Source organism: Clarias gariepinus, chromosome 9 (assembly GCF_024256425.1).
Source record: "Clarias gariepinus isolate MV-2021 ecotype Netherlands chromosome 9, CGAR_prim_01v2, whole genome shotgun sequence".
Taxonomy (NCBI): domain Eukaryota; kingdom Metazoa; phylum Chordata; class Actinopteri; order Siluriformes; family Clariidae; genus Clarias; species Clarias gariepinus.
In genome coordinates, this window is record NC_071108.1 from 14,505,506 (window position 1) to 14,528,196 (window position 22,691).

Here is a 22,691-nt window from a genome sequence, read left to right on the forward strand (position 1 = left end):
TCCCTTATAGCTGGGAACATGTGCCACTAAAGAGGACAAAGAGGCATTTGCCATTGTCTCTGTGCCCACCATGGAGATTCGAGATCTGGACTTTGCCAATGATGCCAGTGCCATGTTGTGCACAGTTGTGGAGAAATTTACTGCTGGATATCTCAGTCCAAACGATAGGAGGTCAAGTAAAAACATTAAAGCTAAAATACTAAATAAAAAATGATGAACATTTTAAAACCATAGAAAAACCAATCTTGCTTTTGGAGTATAGGCATTCAGCATACTGTCTCCATGTAGACTCTTCAATGACTCTCAGGGGGTGTATACTTAATGGAAAATGTGTACACTGCTAAAAAAACACAGGAACACCAGAGGTTTTTTTTATCTGTTCCTTTTTTAATGATTGATATTTCATTGTGTAGGTATGCCATTAAGTTGCTGGAAGATCTTGTGTTTTTTGTGGTGGACCAGACGAACACCGGGCAGCCTGTGCTGGATGTGGTGATGATCAAAGCCAACCGTGAGAGGCAGAAGCTAATGCGGGAGCAGCATATTATCAAACAGGTGTTATGTTCTAGAAGTGTGCAGCATTTCACTGTACCGCAATATTGCAGAGTAACAAATTACAAATAAGACAAAAATGCAAATATAGACATTAATTTGGTTTAGTCATATGCCTGCTGTTCATCATTAGATCAGATGTTGTAACCTTTTTGTCCCTTTTAAAATTAGATTTTTGGGATCATTAAGACTCCGTTTAAAGAAAGAGGAGAAGAACCACCTCTGTTGAAGCTGGAGGAACTGGCAGATCAGAAGAATACGCCATATCAGTACATGCTGCGGCTGTGCTACAGAATCCTCCGCCACTCCCAGGAGGATTACCGCAAAAACCAGGTATAAACACATAAAACAGTACTATGCAATCTTTGTAGTGATTATCAAATCAACGCTATACACAAGAATACTATATGGCATATACTATTTGAACAAAGGAGTTAAAGTGTAAAGGATTTACTTTTGGTGACCATCAGTCATAGCGGTGAGTATCACGTGACATGAAATAGCGTCAGGTTGGAACCTGTTTCTTTTTTCTTCCTGTCTTTAGGAGGACATAGCCAAGCAGTTTGGGTTAATGCAGTCTCAGATCGGCTATGACATTCTGGCTGAGGACACGATCACAGCCCTGTTGCATAACAACCGCAAGCTTTTAGAGAAACACATCACTAAAACTGAGGTTGAGACCTTCGTTAACTTGGTGCGCAGGAACAGAGAGCCCAGGTTAGTGCTGTTACGGTCTCAGTTTTCTGTGTGGTTTCCAAGATGATAATACTATAGTACACCATGATAATATCATACAGTTTGCATTTTTCTTTGTTTTGGGGCAGAATAGAGGAAAATGTCCTTCTGTTTTGCAATTTCTCTGTATGAAAAAAAAAAAAAAAAAACTACTGTGGGTGTATTGTAATGGATTTACTGTACAATTAATTTCAGTTTATTAATTTAATAGGAGAAATGGTGTTCCAGTAGTGCATTTTAGTGATATTTAGAAAAAGCTGTTGTTTTCTTGCTTATAAATCTTTTGAGTAATGCAATACAACTTGAGCAATTGTGCTGATGTACAGAATATTAGTAGGGTCGTGATTACTTGCTGAAGAGCAGGTTGTCTGTGATCACAGCTGTGCTGATATCCAGTACTTTTGTTTGCGTGCAATTGATCCATATCTACTGTTAATCCTTTCCATTTAATAATAAAATAGCCCAGTTGTGCAGAAACAAATTGTGCACCCCCCAACAATCAAGGCATGTGTATGTTCCTCATGTTACCTGACATCAAATAATAGGAGGATGAATTTTTTTGTTACTCTGCCCTGCACATTTTGTTTGATAAAGGGTTTAATTAATAATGTTCACATACTCGCATCTATACTTACTGTGTATTTTATTAGGAACCTCTGTCCACCCGCTAATTTATACAGGTTTTCTGCACAACTGTCTATCTCTAAATGTCCAGTTTACATGAGTCTGTACTGATAATAGCTTCAACTTCCTGTTCTTGATTGTCAAAGGAGGAACCTGATATGGTCAGCTTAAATGTGAACTCTAGGGCCCAGTGGTTCAAAAGTAATCTGTTTGGATTTTACCTTTCGGATTGGATCAGTTCTTGAAAATGAGATGTTGTAATCCAATCCTGCTTAATGTAAATGCGTGACTGTATTCTGAAGGTCTTTCTAACAATGTGGTTTTCTCTAGGTTTCTGGATTACTTGTCAGACCTGTGTGTATCAAATTATGTTGCCATCCCAGTGACACAAGAGCTGATCTGCAAATGTGTGCTAGATCCCAAAAACCAGGATATTCTGATTAAAACAGAGTAAGTCCTTTAAAACCTGTAAGTACTCTTTGAAAAGCTGAAAAAATAAGAACAAGCATTGAAGAAAAAGTGGTACTATTTTGGCAGCTCATTGAAATATAACTGTACTCTATCAGTCAGTAGATGTTTGTTTGATTTAAACAAAACACAAGTTTATGTGTACATGTATATATGCACAGGCGACGTCCTGCAAAGGTGAACCATCACACGCCTGGCTATATAGAAGACTATGTCGAAGAGATTGAGGTATGGTTGGTTTGGACTGATAAATCTAATGAGACTCATCAGAAAAGCATTCGGCAACTTGCACATGAGGCGCGACAAGGAAATACCCATGATCAGAGTGTGCTGACATACTACAGGTATTCCTTTCTGAAGGAGAAATGGAGAAAAACTGCTGTAGAAATTATTTTCAATCTAAGTAGTCTTTTAAAACATGTTTATGCCTTTTATTTTATGGCTCAGAATAATGTATGACCTGATCTTTTCTCCTCTAGATATCAGCTGAAGCTATATGCTCAGATGTGTTCAGACCGTCAGTATCTGGCAATCGATGAGATCTCAAAGTATCTAGATGTGGAGCTGATTCTGCTCTGCATGATGGATGAGTCTCTTCCTTATGACCTGCGGGCATCTTTCTGTAGACTTATGCTGCACGGCCATGTAGACCGCGACCCTCAGGAGCTTGTGACGCCTGTTAAATTTGCACGCCTCTGGAGTGAGATCCCCACCTCCATAAGCATCAAGGAGTATGATCATTGCACATAATTGCTACATCTAGCTGTATAGATAAGATATTTTTGGGTATCATATGCATATTGCAATGTAATGTGCACCCCACTTGGTCTTGCACATTCTGTTTACATTTAACATTTACGTTTAGTCACTGAGCAAGAGTGAGCAAAACACTAGACCCACACACTCATGAAAATGTTTAAGGCCATGAAGATTGTTGGATCTAAATCTAAATTTTTTGCATTTTTTTCTAGTTATGATTCCCATATGGACTACTCAAGAGATAACAAGAAGAACAAGTTTGCCAACACCATGGCTTTTATGGAGGAGTATCTCAACAATGTCCTTATTGATGTCTTGCCTTTTGCTGATGGAGAGAAAAATAAATTAACCTATGAGGTACAACTCCGGGTTGATTATTACTGTAATACCTTTAACATTGTGCTTGTACCCTGTTTTTATGTGTATAAAGTTACACTAGTCTAGGTTTTTATCATTGGTTTCCACATTGTATCCTTTCTTAGGTGGTGAGTCTTGCCCGACATCTTATCTACTTTGGCTTCTACAGCTTCTTTGAGCTTTTACGACTGACGCGCACACTTCTGGGTATCATCGACTGCATTCCCAACAATGCTGTGGTGCCTCCTACTTTCACTGAAGATGGCAACAGTAAGTACTCAAACCAATGGCAGGTTTAAATGCAAGTAAGTTCAGAAGGGTTTAGGATTGACGTTCTCAAATCCCAGGAATGGGTTTTCTTACATTGTTACAAAACATTCCTTATGTCATTTTTAAAAAACAGCAGCTATTGTTACTCTGACACTCTGTTTTACTGCAGTCATGTGTCAGTAGCTTAGTAATGATATGTAGTGATTAAGTGCTTTATTTTTAACGTGATGAATTTAAACTTATTAGCCAACTTTTTTTGTTTAATTTCTGATTATTTTTAATGAGCTCCATTTCTGCAAAAATAAAATAAAAGTAAATTAAATGTAATTATGTTCATTAAATAAAATAAATGGGAACAAATGTTTTACTTCGACAGACTGCAAAGATAAACATAAAGATGCTATTTAAAATTGGTTGTCCATGTACCAACTTTAGGAACAACCTCCTTTTCCTTCTTACTGTATCTGTTCCAACCACTCAGTATTCAGCATCACCAGTATACTAATCACCGACCTCATCATCTGTCATCATCGGCACCTGTTTCTCACTGTTCTATGTCTTAAGTTAGAGGATTTTTATGCTTAAATGATTCACAGATTACTTTAAGGGTTAACAAATAAAACATTATTTTGAAAGTGGTCAGCAACAGGGACTGGACTGAAAATCAGAGCCAAAAATCAGAGCCAAAAAGTACTTAAGGAAGACTGAAGAACTAGCCCTCAAGACTACATAAAAAAAAGTAAAGTAAGCTCTTTGCAAGCAAAATTAGGGGACAATTAGGAGCTTTGCACAGTACTATATATCATGAACCTTTTAAAAAAAGTTTAAATGAGCTTAAACTTGTTTCTGTGTAAAGCATTTTGTATAGGAAATTAAGGAAATTGGGATGAATAAGGATATGTAAGCTTTCGTACGGTGGCCCTGAAGTGCAAAACAAATTAACAAAACTGAAAACAAAATAACAAAACCCGAAACAAAATAACAAATTCAAAACCAAATTAACAAAACAGAAAACAAAATAACTAATATCTGACTGGCCGATAAGTGCAATACAAATTAACAAAACGGAAAACAAATTAAAAACCAAATAACAAAACCCCAAACTATTTTTTTTTGAGAGGGGGAGTTTTGTTGTTTTGTTTTTTGTTTTTGTTATTTTGTTTTTCGGATTTGTTAATTTGTTTTTGAATTTGTTAATTTGTTTTCCGTTTTGTTAATTTGTATTGCACTTCTCGGCCAGTCCGATACAAACCGGAAAAGGTAGGTATAGTTAGCGAATGAAATGCTTACTATAGTACTATAGGAAGTACTGTAGTAGCGGTAGATTTGTGTGTGTATGAATGTGCAAACATTATTGTGGTTTCAAATATGGCATACTTACGGTGGCCCTGAAGTCAGTTTTGTTAGTTCTTTTGCACTTCACGGCCATCATAGTTTAAAGTGAAGCAGAACACACAAGAAACAAAGATAAAGAAACAAGTTCCTACTTCCTGTATATTTTGACGACAATAATGTTTGCACATTCACACACGAATCTACCGCTACTACAGTACTTCCTGTATATCTTGAGTGACAGATGTCTCGTCCAATTAGCGGTAAGCTAACTATACCTACCTTTTCCGGTTTGTATCGGACTGGCCGAGAAGTGCAATACAAATTAACAAAACGGAAAACAAATTAACAAATTCAAAACCAAATTAACAAATCCGAAAACAAAATAACAAAACCAAAAACAAAACCCCAAACTCCCCCCCGCCAAAAAAAATAGTTTTGGGTTTTGTTATTTGGTTTTTAGTTTGTTTTCCGTTTTGTTAATTTGGTTTGGAATTTGTTATTTTGTTTTGGGTTTTGTTATTTTGTTAATTTGTTCTGCACTTCAGGGCCACCGTACTTTCCTGTTGATTAATTGACGGTACTGAAGTAAGGGTCACAGTGCAATAGTTCTGTGCATAAGGTGGAAAATGTGTGCAGTTAAACAGCTGTCAGTAGGCAGATGTAGTCAAATGTAGGCAGTTTCTGTCTCTATCATTTTTCGAGGGTTGGACAAAAACTTAATTTATCAGGTTAATAGCCTGGACTTGTAATAAAAATTAATTAATAAAAGTATTTTTATTTGTTGAGATAAGAGCGAAAATGTATTAATCTAGATACTGTAAATACATTATTTCCTGTAACTTTATATAGTGTTGTTAACACCCCTGATATCAGGCTACTCACATAGGATATGATATGTTTTTTTTTTTTTTTTTTTTTTCTACCTCAGCTAAGAATATTCGGCGCTCTATCCATGGAATGGGCCAAATGGTGTCCACCATGGTGCTTAGCAAAAAGCAGTCCATGATGCTTACCGGTGGCAGTATGATGGGTATGGATGGCCAGACGCGCACTAAGGACAGCATTGACAACCAGGACATCACAGTCATGGACACCAAACTAAAGATACTGGAAATCTTACAGGTTTGAATTTACATTCACACTTGTTTATGGCCAGTCTAATCAGAACCTCTAATCTCCTATTGATTCTTCTGTGTAGTTTATCCTGAATGTGCGCCTGGACTACAGACTGTCGTTCCTGCTCTCTGTCTTTAAAAAGGAGTTTGTGGAGGTATATCCCATGGCAGATGCAGATGCAACATCAGCAGTCGAGAATGCAGGTAAGTAATATTTTTCAAAACAATGTTAAAACAAATAACACTTTATTGTAAAATAATAATAATAATAATAATAATTTTGCATGGTTTGATTCTTATCAGCAACAATGAACCTGCAGCTCATAGGGGAACAGGCCGAGGCCATGTTTGGAGTTGGGTATGTGGTGAATAGTCTTCATTTTTCCTCATTATTGCTGAGCAGTATTCATTATGCTAGAAGAATAAGTTGGTTCTCATTAGCATGTTTGGACTTGTTCCACTTTAGCAAAGCAAACAGCATACTAGAAGTGGATGATGAGGGGGGACGGATGTTTCTGCGTGTCCTCACCCATCTCATGATGCATGATTACCCTCCACTGGTTTCTGGGGCACTGCAACTGCTCTTCAAACATTTCAGCCAGAGACAGGAAGTCCTTCAGACATTTAAACAGGCAAGTCACAATGACACACCAAACTCTCTGACCAAAATAAAATAAAGGCATCATTTGGCTAACAGTCCATCTAACAGTCCATTTATTACTTAAATCGATTCTGAACTACTAATAACTGTTTTATGTTTGTGCGTTAGGTCCAGCTTCTAATCTCTGAGCAGGATGTGGACAACTACAAGGCCATTAAACTCGATTTGGAACGTCTACGCACCATAGTGGAGAAGTCTGAGCTTTGGGTTGTCAAAAAAAGCGGCTCAGACAAGAAGAAAGATAAGAAGAAAGATAAAAAGGATGATAAAAAAGATAAGGAAGAGAAAAAAGACGGTGAAGAGAAAAAGGCCAAGGATGATAAAAAAGACAAAGAAGAGAAAAAAGACAAGGAGGGAAAGGTGGACAAGGAAGAAAAAAAAGACAAGGATGGAAAAAAGGACAAAGAGGAAAAAAAAGATAAAAAAGATGATAAGGTGACTTTTTGCCTGCCAACTGGTTTGCCAGGTTTAACCACATTTCTACAAAACTCCTTATTGAAGTACATTGTTTTTGTAAATGAAAGAATTTGTTTTCCCTAGGCCTCCACCGAAAATGCTGAGCCTGGTCCATCCAAAGAAAAACTTGAAAAGAGCAATGAAAGCTATCAAAATGTCAAGGAGGTTTGTTGAACTACTAATTAAAGTTAAATTTGTTCTGTATTTTGCTATTTGTTTTTCAAAATGTGGTTGTTAAGGCTCCAGCTGCAATACCCCCAGATCATGCTTTATCATACCTGATGATGAGCTACTGCCAAGCCATGCCAGAGAATACAATGTAAAAAGGGACGAAAAGCAGGAATTGTTTTGTTTTTTTACTCCAGTGTTTTGTTTGCACACACCCTGGACAGTAATGTATGTCTAAAAATAAGTAAATAGTGAATTTTGCTGGAGGTAAAGTTGAGGAAATTCTACGTATTAAATGAAATCACCTATTTTTTCCAATTTAGATCCTGGAGCGCTTAAATAAAATGTGTAACTCTGGGGTGTTCAAGAAGCAGCAAAGACTTCTGAAAAACATGGGGGCCCATAAGGTCATGTTGGACCTGCTGCAGGTCCCTTATGATCGGGTAAGTAGTCGTACTGTGTACAGTACTGGTTATCACAGTCTTACTGTATATTATTTTATAGAATTGCAACCTTGCTTTAAATCATTTCTTAAAGATAAGTTATTGAGCTAATGTTTAGTGTTCACCTGTTATGTTTAATAGCAATTTTTTTTTTACAAAACACACCAGTCCTTTCAATGGTTCTCTCTATTGACAGACTGACAAAAAAATGCAGGAGATCATTAAGTTCACTCACGTTTTCCTGCAAAGGTTCTGCATTGGAAACCAAGAAAATCAAACTCTCCTTCATGAACACCTTAGCCTCTTTCTTACCCCTGGAGTAAGCTGAACTTATACGTTATATATAAAATAGAGAATTAAAACTAATAGAGTACTAATGCAAAAATTCTGATTTTTTTTTTCCGTCTTTAAAAGGTTCTGGAAGCAGAAACAGTGCAACATATCTTCTGTAATAACTACCAGCTTTGCTCAGAAGTCAGTGAGACCGTCCTACATCACTTCATGAAATGCTTGGCCACTCATGGGCGCCATGTGCAATACCTCAACTTCCTGCACACCATTATCAAGGCTGAGGGGAAGTACGTGAAGAAATGCCAAGATATGATTATGACAGAGGTATGGGTGAACAAGTGACGTACAATGTCATGTTACATATTTTTCATCTTAGAAAGCTTGTATACTGTAATTAACACAAACTGTCTAGCTTCTTAAGGGTTTTAAAGTGTAAAGACGTTTGTATTTTATGTCTAATTATGTGTCAGTTTATTAGGTATATGTTCCTTGTAATTACATGTACAGTATTACCCATCATATGAGCTATGAAATTACTCAATGTAGCCTGTTGCTATGCAGAATTTGCCATTGTGCAAGGGATGAGGCCACCATACAATCACTATTGACTTCTAACATCACTTTAGAAGGCAGTCTATGAGCATGAGCTGAATGCTATGAATCTACACAGTCATATGTAAATGTTAGTACCCCTCTTTTAATTTTACTTGTTTATGTGAAAAAGGACGCAGAAACACATCCGAAGATTTTTACTTTGATTTTACGCAAAACACATGGAATTAAAAAGAGGGGCTACTAACTTACATATGACTGGATTTATGTCTATTTTATTTTAAGCATTTTCTGCATTCTGACAGCAATGTCTGAATATTACTGACTGGTGGATTAATTTTATCCAGGCCATGACATTCAGGTCAAGTAATATTGTTCTATTTGATACTCACCACACACACCATGTCCTTACTTGATGTGTGCTGAGAATAGTCCACTATCCAATTATTATTCTGCAGAAGTGGTCAGAATGTTGCACAACGAAGTAAGAGGAAACATAAATTGCATAGCTTGAAGATGACATATGATGGTTTATTCTAATTAAAAGGGCACTATTTGTTGGTGTAAGGAAGGTGCACCTAATAAACCAGCCAATAAACTCTATATATATCATACAATTATCTACATTTCTGCTTTAAATTTTTTTTTTCAGAACAGTGGCAGTGTATATCATAGAATATCAAATTAAATGAATCGTACATTCAAATGTCAAGATGCCTTTATATTTACATCTTGATAATATAAGTGCAACTTTAAACACTGACAATAACTCAGAACATTCTTAAGAAATGTCACTAACCCCTCTCCTTCAGTGAGAAATCCATTTAATATAATAAAACGCATCTAATGATGTTAATCTCTTACTCAATATTGCAGCTATCAAATTCAGGTGATGATGTAGTAGTCTTCTACAATGATACTAAGTCTTTTGACAAAATGCTGGAGTTCATGATTGAGGCCAGAGAGGGGGTGCAGGAGGAAAGCCCACTGCGTTACCATATTTCATTGGTGGAGCTGCTGGCTGCGTGTGCTGAGGGCAAAAACGTCTACACTGAGATCAAATGCACCTCACTGCTGCCCCTGGAGGACATTATTAGGGTCGTAACACACGAGGACTGCATCACTGAGGTAACATGGCTTTACTGTATGTATAACGTCTTACATGTATAACAATGTTACTATTTCAAGCTACATTAAAAATATTTGATTGAATTAGGCTTTCTGTGGGAAACTTATGAAGTCTGTGGCTAATTGGTTTGCTGGTTCTCTCTTAAAATGTATGATAGTTGCACAGCTGGCCAAGATGTTACAGTTTTTCCTTTCACCTGATCGAGGCAGGAAACCGTTAACGCAGTAAACTTAAATGCAAGAATTATACTGCTGATCTTTTTTTTTTTCTTTCACACACACAGCAGTTTTTACAGTTTACACGCAATAGTGTGAAAAAGGCCACATTGGTTTTGGCTGCCAGGAACTATATACTGTAGTTGAGTATATACATTAGTTGAGTATAGGACTCAACTAATCCCTCTTTACAAACATAGTGAGCAACCTCAGAATGCCCAGTTTAATTTATTTCAATTTAAAGAAAAACAATTGAAGAGACCTGAAACTTAAAGTGGATGGGCTACAGCAGCAGAAGACCAGGTGGTCATTCAATCCTGTCAGCCAAAAACGAAAATCTGAGGCTATCATGAGCACAGACTCACCCAAAACTGGAAAGTTAAAGATTTTCTTTAGGTGCTTTCTTAGCTTGATGCAGGATAATAATTTGCCCCTTCTGAAACGGCCATGTTTATTTGCCATGACCACGGGACATGACTTCTGACATGGGTATTTAGGAAATGAGAAGCTACTCACTGCATTAGTTAGGGTTAAATGACTTCAGCAGTTCAGCAGTAATTATACAATGAAATGAGGTGGTGACTTTTTTTTGGCTGAGCAGTATATCCCTAATTAATATGATTTTGCTGGCAACATGTTACTTAACCCTAATCGATGTATATGCACAGTATATGTATGTATGGAGAGTTAGTTGAGGATAGACAATGCAATTGCTTACTCTTTACTGTTGCTTTTTATGTCTCAGGTGAAAATCGCGTATGTAAATTTTGTGAACCACTGCTATGTGGATACAGAAGTGGAAATGAAGGAGATCTATACCAGCAACCACATATGGAACTTGTTTGACAATTTTCTGATAGACATGGCTAGGGTAAGACACGCTTCAAATCAAACCTTGAATAACCCACATTAGCTGTTGTCATTTTTAAAAATAAATTTTGGTTTTGAACTGCTGTTAAAGGATTTTCTTTAGACCTTAGATAATATCTTTTGTCTTTTAGATGTGTATTAACCGTGAGAAGCGGCTACAAGACCCAGTGCTGGAGAAGTATGTTATTATGGTTGTGCTGGATACTATAAACGCCTTCTTCAGCTCACCTTTCTCTGAAAACAGCGCCTCTCTGCAGGTAAACCTTCTGATTTATATTTAATTTGTGGGGTTGCCATGGGTCAGTGTGAATATTGTTCTCCCCATGCTCGGTGGGTTTCTCTCTAAGAGTACTCTTATTTCCTCCTAAAGTCCAAAATATGCAGATTAGGTTGATTGGCCTTCCCTTATTGCCCAGTGTGAGCGTGTCTACCCTGCGATGTATCATGCACAAACTCTTCTAAAATAGTCAAATTTACGGCAGTTTTTAAATGTGTTAATTAATTTTGATCAGCATTTTGCTGAATTTGAAAATGAGGCAGATTCCAAATATATCTGTCATCAGCAATCAGGAAGGATAAAAGTTAAAATAAAAGTGAAAAAAATTGCAATTGTAGCAGCCAAAGACGCCCCTAATAACTAGAAAAATTCATTATTAATATTGTTTGTGTTTACATCTGTGTTTTTTCAGGCTCATTATGATATGGTGACAAAGTTGCTGCAGTCTACCATGCGCCTAATGGACTGTTCCTGGCTTCAGGCCCAGCAAAAGGGACTAGTAGAAAGCTGCATTAGAACTCTGGCTGTGACTGGTATAGAAGTGCTATTTGTTCTGACACACAAAAAATATTTTGCTGCAATTAAAACTTCTCTGGTTACATTTTTTACCTTTACCACTTTAAACAGTGGATAATAAATGATGTTTTTTAAATAAAAAATACACTGCCTGCCCAAAAAAAGGCACCACTTGGATTTAACTAAGTAAATAACTAAGATAATAATTAGATAATTACTGCATTGATTAATATGGGTCAGCTGGCACCTTGTTATTTAACCCGCACTGATGCAGTGAGTGTTAAATTATGTTATGCTAGCTAAACCATATTAAACAGCTGTGTAGCCATAAACCCACTTATTGGTGAGGCTAATTGAAAAAAAAGGCTTAAATTTGCTAGGGAACATATATAAAGGACTGCAGAGCATTAAAAAAGGTCTTGTGGTCTGATGAGTCGAAATTTACTCTGTTTCAGAGTGATGGGCACATCAGGGTACTGTAGGAAGGGAGGCGGATGAGGGGATGCCAAGTGTGTGCAGTCAAACCTTGGATTGTGAGCATAAATCGTTCTGGAAGCATGCTTGTATATCAAACAGAATTTCCCCATAAGAGATGATTTGTTCCATAACCCAAAAATATTAATATAAAAATAATTAAAACAAAAGAAAGTGAAAATAAAACTAACCAACCTGCACTTTACATATTAAAATCCTGATTGCTTCCATTAGTGTTTGTGCAAGTGTGTGAAGTAAGACAACAGGAAAGAGGGGGCTACTGTGTAGAACAACTCCCTCCCTCCTCTTGTCTTACACTGTAGCCCCCTCTCTCCTCTCTTATATCTGAGGGGAGAGGGAGCTACAGTACTGTGTGGGATGACTTTCTGTCACACACACATGCACACATACAGTACACACAAACAGAAACACTGCTCTGTCAGGCAACTTCTTTTAAACAAATTAACCTGTACTTTACCTTTGAAAAGAATCATGACAGAGCAGTGTTTTTGTTAGTGTTTGTTTGTGTTTGTGAAGGCAGGAGGAGAGAGGAGGCTTCTATATAGGATGACTTTTACACACACTCACACTTTAACGGAAACACTGCTCTGATTTCGTAAGTGTGCATGGAACCTCTCTAATGACACTCACGCACACACACTAATATTATAACAAACAGTACACATGCGCATGGAAGTTGACTGTATGAGTGATGCCCGCGCACTAAGACTGAGCATGGGAAATGATTACCTATAATCCTGTAGCGCGAGAGAGGAACCACTGGCTTAGTTCTACTCTTATATCAATTTATTGCTCGTTTATTAAGTTAAAATTCATTTTAAAAAATTCCTTGTCTTGCAAAGGCTTGCAGAGTGAGTTACTCACAATCCAAGGTTTTACTGTATATATATATATATATATATATAAATGTTCTGTCTCTGTATAGCAAAGATCAGATCCATCTGCCTGCCGGTGGATTTAGAGGCCCTTGTTAATGTGATGCTGAACAACAGTTCAATGAATGCTCTGGCTCGTGCCACCCTCAACTATAAGAGTAACATGCGATCCACACGACCCACCGGCCCCAACAACCCATGGGACTATAAGAACATCATCGAGAAGCTGCAGGTTTGTATATAACTGTATGAAAGCAAAAAGATAAAATTCTAATAAGAGCAAGAAACTATTTTAAAGAAGTACTGTTTTTTAAAGACTGACTGTTTTGCTCTCATACTGTAGGATGTCATTAACACACTGGAGGATCGGTTAATGCCACTGGTTAATGCAGAACTGTCTGTACTAGTGGACGTCCTCCACCAGCCTGAGCTGCTCTTTTTAGAGGGTTCCGATGCTCGCAACCGCTGTGAATCTGGAGGCTTTATTTCCAAGTGAGACATCTTCATCAAAATGATGATTAATGATGTAAAAATGTACAACTCATGTGTTAATACCTGGCATAGGATTTGTACAATCTATGTGACCCAGTCTGTGAAAACTCAGCTAAATTGTTAAATGATTCAAATACATTCATTTTCCCATAGAAAATAATCTAAATACAGATATTGTCTTTACTAAATAAATATATAATGTAAATGCAGATAATGGTTTTAGTGAATTTTGCACAAAAAATATGTAAACTTGCTTTGCTTGGCTTTCCTCTGATGCAAACAAGTTCTAATTACTAATGTCCGGCTACCGGACATATAGTACCTTTAAAATGAGGGACAGACATAATGTTTTTCCTGTCCTGTACTCTCTCTATCCACCAGACTAATTCAGCACACCAAAGTCCTGATGAGCAATGATGAGAACCTCTGCATCAAGGTCCTCAAGACTCTACAGGAGATGCTAATCCGCAACATAGATTTTGATGAGAAGGTTGGATGATAAAGCACGATTTACATTTCCAAAAGCTTTTAAACATGGCTGTTTTTGTTATGTGTAATTAAAGTTAAGCATTTTTAAGCACTAATCATTGGCAAGTATCTAACAGTCATTTAAATAAATGCCTAAATCATTGCTTCTAAGGACTTTATCTACTCTCAGATTTTAATTGGACTCTAAATGAATAAGGCTGAGAAGTGTACTTGTTTGATGAACCATTTACTGGTTCTTTTATTTGTCCTGCCATTGATTTGTACGCAGTGTTATTAACTCTAACCTTTCAATTTTAAGGTAGTGTATTACTATGTATGTTTTGGTTTAGGACTTTTTATGTGTTTCAGAATTTATTTTCCACTGTTTATCCACTAATTAGTGTTAATGTTAATTTTTAAAGGGCATTGCCTTGAGAAAGGTGCTGTTGCAAAATTACCTGTTTAACAAAAAGAGCATGAAAACTGATCTTGCTGAACTTGGAGCTGGAGGTTTGTTACAGTTTTGTATTAAATATTGTAGTTATGATTAATGTATACTAAGTAGAGTAATATCTTGAATTGGAGACATGCTGTATTTATACCTACGCCATGACTCTTGTGACTCCTGAACTGCTGATTAAAGTCAGAAAACGTACCACATTTGGAATGTGAGGTGTGTTTGTGTGTGTGTTTTAGGTGGAGAAGCTGAGAAAGACTGGGCTGCTGTGGCTGCAATACAGTGTCGTCTGGATAGAGAAGGTGGAACAAAACTATTTACAGACATCATTACAAGCACCAAAAATGAAAGAATCTTTCAAGAGAGCATCGAGCTAGCCATCTGTCTTTTAGAGGGAGGCAACACAGAAATACAGGTGTTTATATACACATGATCGCTGGCCCTGTAATTCTAGCTTTCAGTTTATTTAACATTAATAATGACTAAACCACTTTAAAGTTAATTTTTTTTTTTTTTATACTCTAGAATTCCTTCTACAAACTGATGATGGGGGATAACAAGTCTGAGAAGTTTTTTAAGGTCCTTAATGATCATATGAGAACTGCGCAGTTGGATGTCAAAGCCTCTACATCAGTCAATGTGGGTGAAATGAGCAACAAAGCCAAAGATGAAAAAGATATGGAAGCAGGTAAAAATGCACAGAAACAAGGTGCTATTATGAAGAGATTGTGTTAATCACATACTTACATACTGTGCTGTTTGAGGGCTTATACTGTGAATATTGGATTGATGTGGTTTGTTTAGTACAGTGGTAAAAAAGGATCATTTTAAGTTAACATGATGTTTATGTTAAATTTTATCTGTATGGCAGGAAATATTCATTTGCAGTCATAGTCTGATGACTGCAAATTAATAGTCATCAGATAGTCATAGTCTGATGACCAAGGGTATGCTTTAAAACAAACTGCTGAAGATATACTCAGATATACTCACGTTTGTGTCACGCTGGCAAATTTTTTTCACATTAATGTCAGTGAGTGAAATTCTAAGGCTTTGTTGAACTCTATCTCTTGTTCTAGGGACTGGCGCAATGTATTCATCCGGAGAAATGGACCAGTATGGCAGGAGTACCATTGACCTGGCTCCTGCTAACCACGTTGAGCAGCAGGAGGTGGACACTGAGATGGGCCCCTCAGTCATAATCATGAAGCCTATTCTACGCTTTCTTCAGCTTCTTTGTGAAAACCACAACCATGATCTACAGGTTAGCCACTTCTTAATTTTTTTTATGGTGGCTTGTTGTTTAACATTTTGCATACAGGTTTGTTTGTAAGTTTGGTCAACATTTTTGGTTAAATAGAATTCCATACTAATTCCAATAATACTGTATTGCCTCAGAGTTTCCTTCGCAATCAGAACAACAAGACAAATTATAACCTGGTCTGTGAGACACTCCAGTTCTTGGACATCATGTGTGGGAGCACTACAGGGGGCTTGGGTCTGTTAGGTCTCTACATCAATGAAAACAATGTGGAGTTGATCACTCAGACGCTGGAGACGCTTACAGAGTATTGTCAGGGACCATGCCATGAGAACCAGGTCAGACAATTAACCATAGAATGCCTGACTATCTAAACACACCTACTTTAATTAAGAATTTTTGTATGAATAAGCACAAATGTCTATCTGCATTGATTTTACTTCTTTATTCATTCTGCTTGAAGACTTGCATTGTAACCCACGAGTGCAATGGCATTGACATCATCACTGCCTTGATTTTGAATGACATCAGCCCTCTGTGTCGCTACCGGATGGAGTTGGTGCTCCAGCTTAAGGTATTAAGTGTTATAAATTAACATTTGAAATGGTACAGTATAAATTCACATACATAACCTAAAAAAAAATAGAAAAATTAGACTAGAAATACATTTGATATATGTATATCGACAAAGATGATACACGGTCTCTTCAATTTTAATGCACTTTATAATAATGTGTTTGTCTGCAGGACAATGCCTCTAAGCTTTTACTGGCTCTAATGGAGAGTCGCCATGACAGTGAGAATGCAGAGAGGATTCTGATTAACCTTCGACCTCGTGAACTGGTCAGTCCACTACCTGGTTGTGCGCCAGAGATCTGCAATCTGAAATACAGTAAACTCATCTTGTGTCTTTACTTGCCAACAGGTTGAAGTGATAAAGAAGGCTTATCTGCAGGAGACTGAATGTGAAGATTCTGAGGTGTCACCTAGAGAAGTTGGCCACAACATTTACATCCTGGCACTACAGGTAAACTGTTGACCAATTACAGGGGTACCTTGGTATACGAGCATCCTGCCTCAAGAATTTTTGATTTAACAATTAAAACTTTCCAAGAAAGAAAGCCAAACGAAGTGAGATTACAAATCGTGTAGGTTTTTTGGCATTATGTGCAAGATTTAGTAAAGACATACTGTACTACCACGGGTCCCAAGAATGTTTGCAAGAAAGGTTAGCAGTAGCAGGAAGAAATGGATGGCACTGGCATGTGCCAAGGGGAATCGTAAATTAAGGTTTTATGTCTTATCTATTTCGTATTTTACTTCATTTACATGTGTTTTCTACAAACCCGATTCCAAAAAAGTTGGGACACTGTACAAATTGTGAATAAAAACAGAATGCAATGAAGTGGAAGTTTTAAATTTTAGTATTTTACTCAAAATACAACATAGATGACATATCAAATGTTTAAACTGAGAAAATGTATCATTTTAAGGAAAAAAAACAAGTTGATTTTAAATTTTATGACATCAACACATTTCAAAAAAGTTAGGACAAGGCAATGTTTACCTCTGTGTGGAATCCCTTCTTCTTTTTATAACAGTCTGCAAATGTCTGGTGACTGAGGAAACAAGTTGCTCAAGTTTAGGAATACGAATGTTGTTCTATTCTTGTCTAATACAGGCATTTAGTTGTTCAACTGTCTTGGGTCTTCTTTGTCGCATGTCGCCAAATGTTTTTTATGGGTGAAAGATCTGGACTGCAGGCTGGCCATTTCAGTACCCAGATCCTTTCCTACGCAGCCATGATGTAATTGAGGCAATATGTGGTCTGGCAATGTCATGTTGCAAAATGCACGGTCTTTCCTGAGAGATTTCTGAGAGACACAGCCACTTTGAGAGGCTCTTTTTGTACCCAATCATGTTGCCAATTGACCTCATAAGTTGCATATTGGTCCTCCAGCTGAGTCTTATATGTACAATTAACTTTTCCGGCCTCTTATTGCTACCTGTCCCAACTTTGCCATGTAATTTTAAAATGTCTCACTTTCAACATTTGATATGTTATCTATATTCTATTCTGAATAAAATATTGAAATTTGAAACTTCCACTTCATTACATTCTGTTTTTATTCACAATTTGTACAGTGTCCCAACTTTTTTGGAATCGGGTTTGTCATTGTTTTGATTGTTTTTATAGACAAAAAAAATATGATTCTTCTGTTGGAAATTGGTAATATTTGTAATATTTTTGTGTGTAAAATTTGTTTCACAATACGAATCTTTCACCTTAAGAACTCTCCTCCAGGGACGGATTAAATTTGTATGCCGAGTTACTACTGTATGTTCCCCGGCATACAAATTGTACTTCAACAATTTGTACAAATTGTAATTATACTGTATGTACAAGATTCTTAAATGTTCCTCAGACTGTTAACATTGAGATTTTTAATTCCATATAGTTGGGACGACACAATAAGACACTTCTTACCCTGTTGAAACCACCAAAAAAGTCAAAAGACGAGCTTGAAGAGGGCATCTCTTCTATGGTAAGCAGTTTACATTTTAATTTTACAAATTAACATTTGAAATGGTACAGTATAAATTCTTAGCTTTTTATTATCAAGATAAGTAAAACACATTATGTTTTACTGTACACAATTTCTCACCTAAATGGTGCTAATGACTACATTCTTGCATTTTCTGTAGCTCAGTCTAAACAACACCGGGTTCTCCAATATGCTAAAATCATCAGCTCCAGCAGCAGTTAAAGAGGAGGATCCATTGGAGTACTACGCCAGACGCACTGCTCAGATTGAGGTTCTTCTTTTCCTTTTGCTTTTTCTGAACTCCATCAAGCATTTTTCTCTTGCTTACTGTGTAACACATTTACAGTTGGGTTGATTAATCATTATATGACTACTGCATATTACATTAGATTGTTCGTGAGGATCGCAGCATGGAGCAAATTGTTTACCCTATCCACCCCATCTGTAAATACCTGACAGAAGAGTCCAAGTTTCGCGTTTTCAACACCACAGAGCTTGATGAGCAGGGCAGCAAGGTCACAAACTTTTTTGAGCAGACCTCCTTCCTGCATAATGAGATGGAATGGCAGAAGAAGCTACGCAGTATGTACTAGTTCTGTATTGTTTTATCTGTGCACTTAAATATTTACAGTAACGTCCTTGGCTAGAGTCTGGGAAAACCTGAGACTGAATTATGGCAATTAACCAATAAGAAAGAATATATTGCCTAACATATTGTTCAACAACTATAGGAACCTTATAACTTCAAAACTGCAAAATTATATGGAAGTGTTTTACTTACTTTCTAATCTTGTCTAGAGAATATGTTGAGTAAAAAGTGAGTTTAACAATTTGCTTAAAGATTTAGGAGATTTAAGTAGGTAAGTGTGATATCCTGACACTGTGACCTTTTTTGATCAAGTTGTCTCCTGCACATTTATTTTAATCATACTGATCTCAGCAGGGGTGCCAGAGATGCAGATTAAGAATACTGTAAAGGTGCAATATAGCATATTCACACAATAAAATATAATGTAATGGAGTGGAAGTTTCAAGTTTCAATATTTTATTCAGAATAGAACATAGATTAAATGTTGAAAGTGAGACATTTTGAAATGTCATGCCAAATATTGGCTAATTTTGGAAAGACTAATGCAGCTGTTTCATAGCAAGTGTTTTTGTACAATTTTGACTAAATTATTCTATTTGTAAAGCTGTTATATTTGGATTCTCATTTGTAATGTCTGTACTCACTGGTCTCTTTCTTCCCAAGGTATGCCAGTGCTGTACTGGTTCTCTGGTCGAATGTCAGTATGGGGCTCCATCTCATTCAACCTGGCTGTCTTCATCAACCTCATCATTGCCTTCTTCTACCCATTCAACACTGGCCAAAGTACATTATCACCATCTTAACTGCATATTATATGTTTATATATAAATTACACATTTATTAGGTGCACATACCGTGTACATACTGTAAATTTGGATATTTTTTTATTAGTACATCTACCAGATGTATGCACATGGTAATTTTTTTGTATATATATATAATTTTTTTATTTACCACTTGCTTTAATACAAAAAGCAATTTGGATAAGGGTTAAGGGCCACAAATGGAATGGAAATTTACTCAAATGGAACCTTTGCAGTGCTGGGACTCAAATTCACAACCTTCTTATTAATAGCCTAATGTTCAACCCCTAAGGCAATGCCCTCTTGTAGGTATACACTTAAAACCTGCGATCTATATGTGACTATACATAATGTGTCCACCAGGCACAGATTAATGCACAGGCTGGTCAAGACTGCAGCCTATGTGCAGGGCCACCAGATTGGGCAGAATATTTTTAACTGTTTAAATTTACTTTAAAAAAAAAGCAGCTTTATGACCACTATTTGACCATAAGAAACATTTTTAAAAAATTAACAAGCTGATTGAATGATTGTGACCAGATTCATAGTCTTTTTGATTTTGATACAATAAGTAATTTCTGACGTCAGGCTGTCATTCTGAATGCCTGGACAGTATGGTGGCAAAATGCCAGAAAGTAACCATGATAGCGCATACAAATACCCAAAAAGGACAACATGACTAATGTTCAATAAAGAATCATTCAGTCAGCTCCAAAATGCTGATCTACAGCAGGAAGAGTGCCAGCTGAGGTCTAGCTCTGGCATAGATGAACTGCAACTGGACCTTTAGCTGTAGCAGTCCCTCTGTCTGTAGAAGACAGAGGGACTTACTCTTCTACCACCTAAAACATAGCTTTACCTGTTTCTGCAAAGAGGGCACACTGTTGGTTAAATTGCTTATTTTGCTAAAACATTATGAATAAAGGGACAAAACAGTAGCCTAGATGCCCTGCACAAACAGTAGCCTAGATGCCCATAACCACCATAATATGCAACTGCAACCTAATAAAGTTATGCATTATCATTTATGCTTTGTAAATGTAAGAGAGCTTATATAGGTTGCATATAGGTTTATCTGAAATATTTGATAAACGATGTACAGTACTGTGCAAAAGTCTTAGGGACCATATTATGTGCTGTACCAATTTTGTTACACAGTGAAACCTCTGATTGCGGGTAACGCGGTTTGCGAGTGTTCCACAAGACGAGCAAAGTTTTTTAATAAATTTTGACTTGGAAGACGAACAAGTCTTGGTTTACAAGTACTGAGTATCATGTATCACGCATGCACTTCTTGTTTTGTAGGTTCACGTGATCACAACTGAGGCAATGTTTTTTTTCTCTCCTGCGCTGCGGAATTGTGGGTAATCATCATCCGTGCGTGCGTGTACTGTTTACTATAGCAGTTTGACCACGTGTGTGCCGTAAAACATCTTTTATTTTGTGTTTCTATTCATGTGTGTACAGCGCGCGTGCACTGTTTTGCAAATTATTTTCCTGTTATGTTATTTATTCATAATTTTTTAAGTTATATATGGAAATACTGAATGATTTTGTACATAATGATGCAGACATGATAAACATTTATAACCAAATTGGTACAGCATATAATATGGTGCCTAAGACTTTTGCACAGTACTGTAGTTGCAAGGTATGTGTACCTAATGATGTTATGCATTTTTAGTGTCAATATCCTAAAGTTTCTTTCTAATTCATTTTAGGTTCTATTGATTCATCTCTGTTGTACATGCTTTTCTGGGCCTTTTCTGGCCTGTCAGTTTTGGGTCTGTTGTCTCAACGCTATGGCATCCAGCTTGTGACTGTAGCTGTCATCCTGCGCTTTATCTACCACTTTAGCATTGGCCCCACTCTCTTCATGCTCGGAACTATCAATGTAAGTCTGAAACATCAGTAAAGTGTGTGACCAAATGGATACTTACACTTTGCTTCAAAAAGAAACCAGATTTAAGTGAACAGTTGACAATGTTCAATGACAGCTAGAAGAATAAAGATGCTTTGATGGAAAATGTTGACACACTGTACGGCCAAAAATATTTGGACACCCAACCATCACAACCATATGTGCTTGTTAAATGCCCCATTTCAGAACCAAAGCATTAATAGGAATTACATTTCCCAGCCCACCCATACCTTTAGCCTCCTCATGTCATTGCTTTGTGCACGGGGCATTGTCTTGCTTAAAGAGGTTTGAGTTAGGTTCTTCTGTTTAAAATTCTCTTAAAAGTTTGGGGAAAAAACCTACACATGGGTGTGATGGTCAGGTATCCACATGTTAATGGCTCTAGATGGGTTGATTTCTGTTAACCTTGTACTGGTTTTCTGTCTGTCTCCACTCCTACACAGCTCCTCAATAAGATTGTGTATGTTGTGAGCTTTGTGGGTAATAATGGCACATTCATCAATGGTTACAAAGCCATGGTGATGGATGTAGAATTTCTGTACCATCTTGGCTATGTCTTCACCTGCACACTAGGGCTTTTTGTCCATGAGCTCTTCTACAGCCTAATGGTAAATATCATTTCATTTGTATTTGGTGATTTGTTAAATATTCTGGCTTCCATGCTGACATTGTGTACTTACCGTTAAATAATTTGAAAGTCTACAATAGGTCCTTGACACACTTTAAATCTTTCCAGTTGTTTGATCTGATCTACCGTGAGGAAACACTTTTTAATGTCATCAAAAGTGTGACACGCAATGGACGCTCCATACTCCTGACTGCAGTTTTGGCCATCATCCTGGTCTACCTTTTCTCCATTGTGGGCTTCCTTTGCCTTAGAGATGACTTCATCATGGAAGTGGATCATTTACCCTCTATTGGTACAGGTATGTTTGGATGTGGAATAAGCATTTAGAGCTGCCAAAAGTTATAAATAAGCAACATTTATTTT

General features: G+C 37.0%; 1 protein-coding gene across 2 annotated transcripts in view; it reads left to right on the forward strand.

Moving 5' to 3' along the window:
* Positions 1 to 22,691, forward strand: part of itpr3 (inositol 1,4,5-trisphosphate receptor, type 3) — a 37,379-nt gene that overhangs the window by 11,406 nt on the left and 3,282 nt on the right. The window contains exons 13-52 of one of the 2 annotated variants that reach the window (XM_053503638.1): positions 11 to 171; positions 414 to 555; positions 724 to 885; positions 1,097 to 1,269; positions 2,242 to 2,361; positions 2,541 to 2,723; positions 2,859 to 3,110; positions 3,351 to 3,495; positions 3,621 to 3,765; positions 6,029 to 6,222; positions 6,299 to 6,419; positions 6,519 to 6,573; positions 6,682 to 6,847; positions 6,985 to 7,311; positions 7,417 to 7,497; positions 7,824 to 7,943; positions 8,140 to 8,262; positions 8,358 to 8,558; positions 9,663 to 9,914; positions 10,876 to 11,001; positions 11,132 to 11,257; positions 11,690 to 11,810; positions 13,214 to 13,395; positions 13,507 to 13,655; positions 14,037 to 14,145; positions 14,546 to 14,633; positions 14,820 to 14,995; positions 15,106 to 15,268; positions 15,660 to 15,844; positions 15,979 to 16,179; positions 16,305 to 16,415; positions 16,589 to 16,684; positions 16,767 to 16,868; positions 18,301 to 18,387; positions 18,548 to 18,658; positions 18,777 to 18,969; positions 19,640 to 19,759; positions 21,501 to 21,673; positions 22,144 to 22,308; positions 22,437 to 22,626. In XM_053503638.1, coding sequence (XP_053359613.1) covers positions 11 to 171; positions 414 to 555; positions 724 to 885; positions 1,097 to 1,269; positions 2,242 to 2,361; positions 2,541 to 2,723; positions 2,859 to 3,110; positions 3,351 to 3,495; positions 3,621 to 3,765; positions 6,029 to 6,222; positions 6,299 to 6,419; positions 6,519 to 6,573; positions 6,682 to 6,847; positions 6,985 to 7,311; positions 7,417 to 7,497; positions 7,824 to 7,943; positions 8,140 to 8,262; positions 8,358 to 8,558; positions 9,663 to 9,914; positions 10,876 to 11,001; positions 11,132 to 11,257; positions 11,690 to 11,810; positions 13,214 to 13,395; positions 13,507 to 13,655; positions 14,037 to 14,145; positions 14,546 to 14,633; positions 14,820 to 14,995; positions 15,106 to 15,268; positions 15,660 to 15,844; positions 15,979 to 16,179; positions 16,305 to 16,415; positions 16,589 to 16,684; positions 16,767 to 16,868; positions 18,301 to 18,387; positions 18,548 to 18,658; positions 18,777 to 18,969; positions 19,640 to 19,759; positions 21,501 to 21,673; positions 22,144 to 22,308; positions 22,437 to 22,626 — 6,097 coding nt within the window. The remainder of the gene's footprint in view (positions 1 to 10; positions 172 to 413; positions 556 to 723; positions 886 to 1,096; positions 1,270 to 2,241; positions 2,362 to 2,540; positions 2,724 to 2,858; positions 3,111 to 3,350; positions 3,496 to 3,620; positions 3,766 to 6,028; positions 6,223 to 6,298; positions 6,420 to 6,518; positions 6,574 to 6,681; positions 6,848 to 6,984; positions 7,312 to 7,416; positions 7,498 to 7,823; positions 7,944 to 8,139; positions 8,263 to 8,357; positions 8,559 to 9,662; positions 9,915 to 10,875; positions 11,002 to 11,131; positions 11,258 to 11,689; positions 11,811 to 13,213; positions 13,396 to 13,506; positions 13,656 to 14,036; positions 14,146 to 14,545; positions 14,634 to 14,819; positions 14,996 to 15,105; positions 15,269 to 15,659; positions 15,845 to 15,978; positions 16,180 to 16,304; positions 16,416 to 16,588; positions 16,685 to 16,766; positions 16,869 to 18,300; positions 18,388 to 18,547; positions 18,659 to 18,776; positions 18,970 to 19,639; positions 19,760 to 21,500; positions 21,674 to 22,143; positions 22,309 to 22,436; positions 22,627 to 22,691) is intronic. The other variant, XM_053503639.1, reaches the window with a different exon arrangement.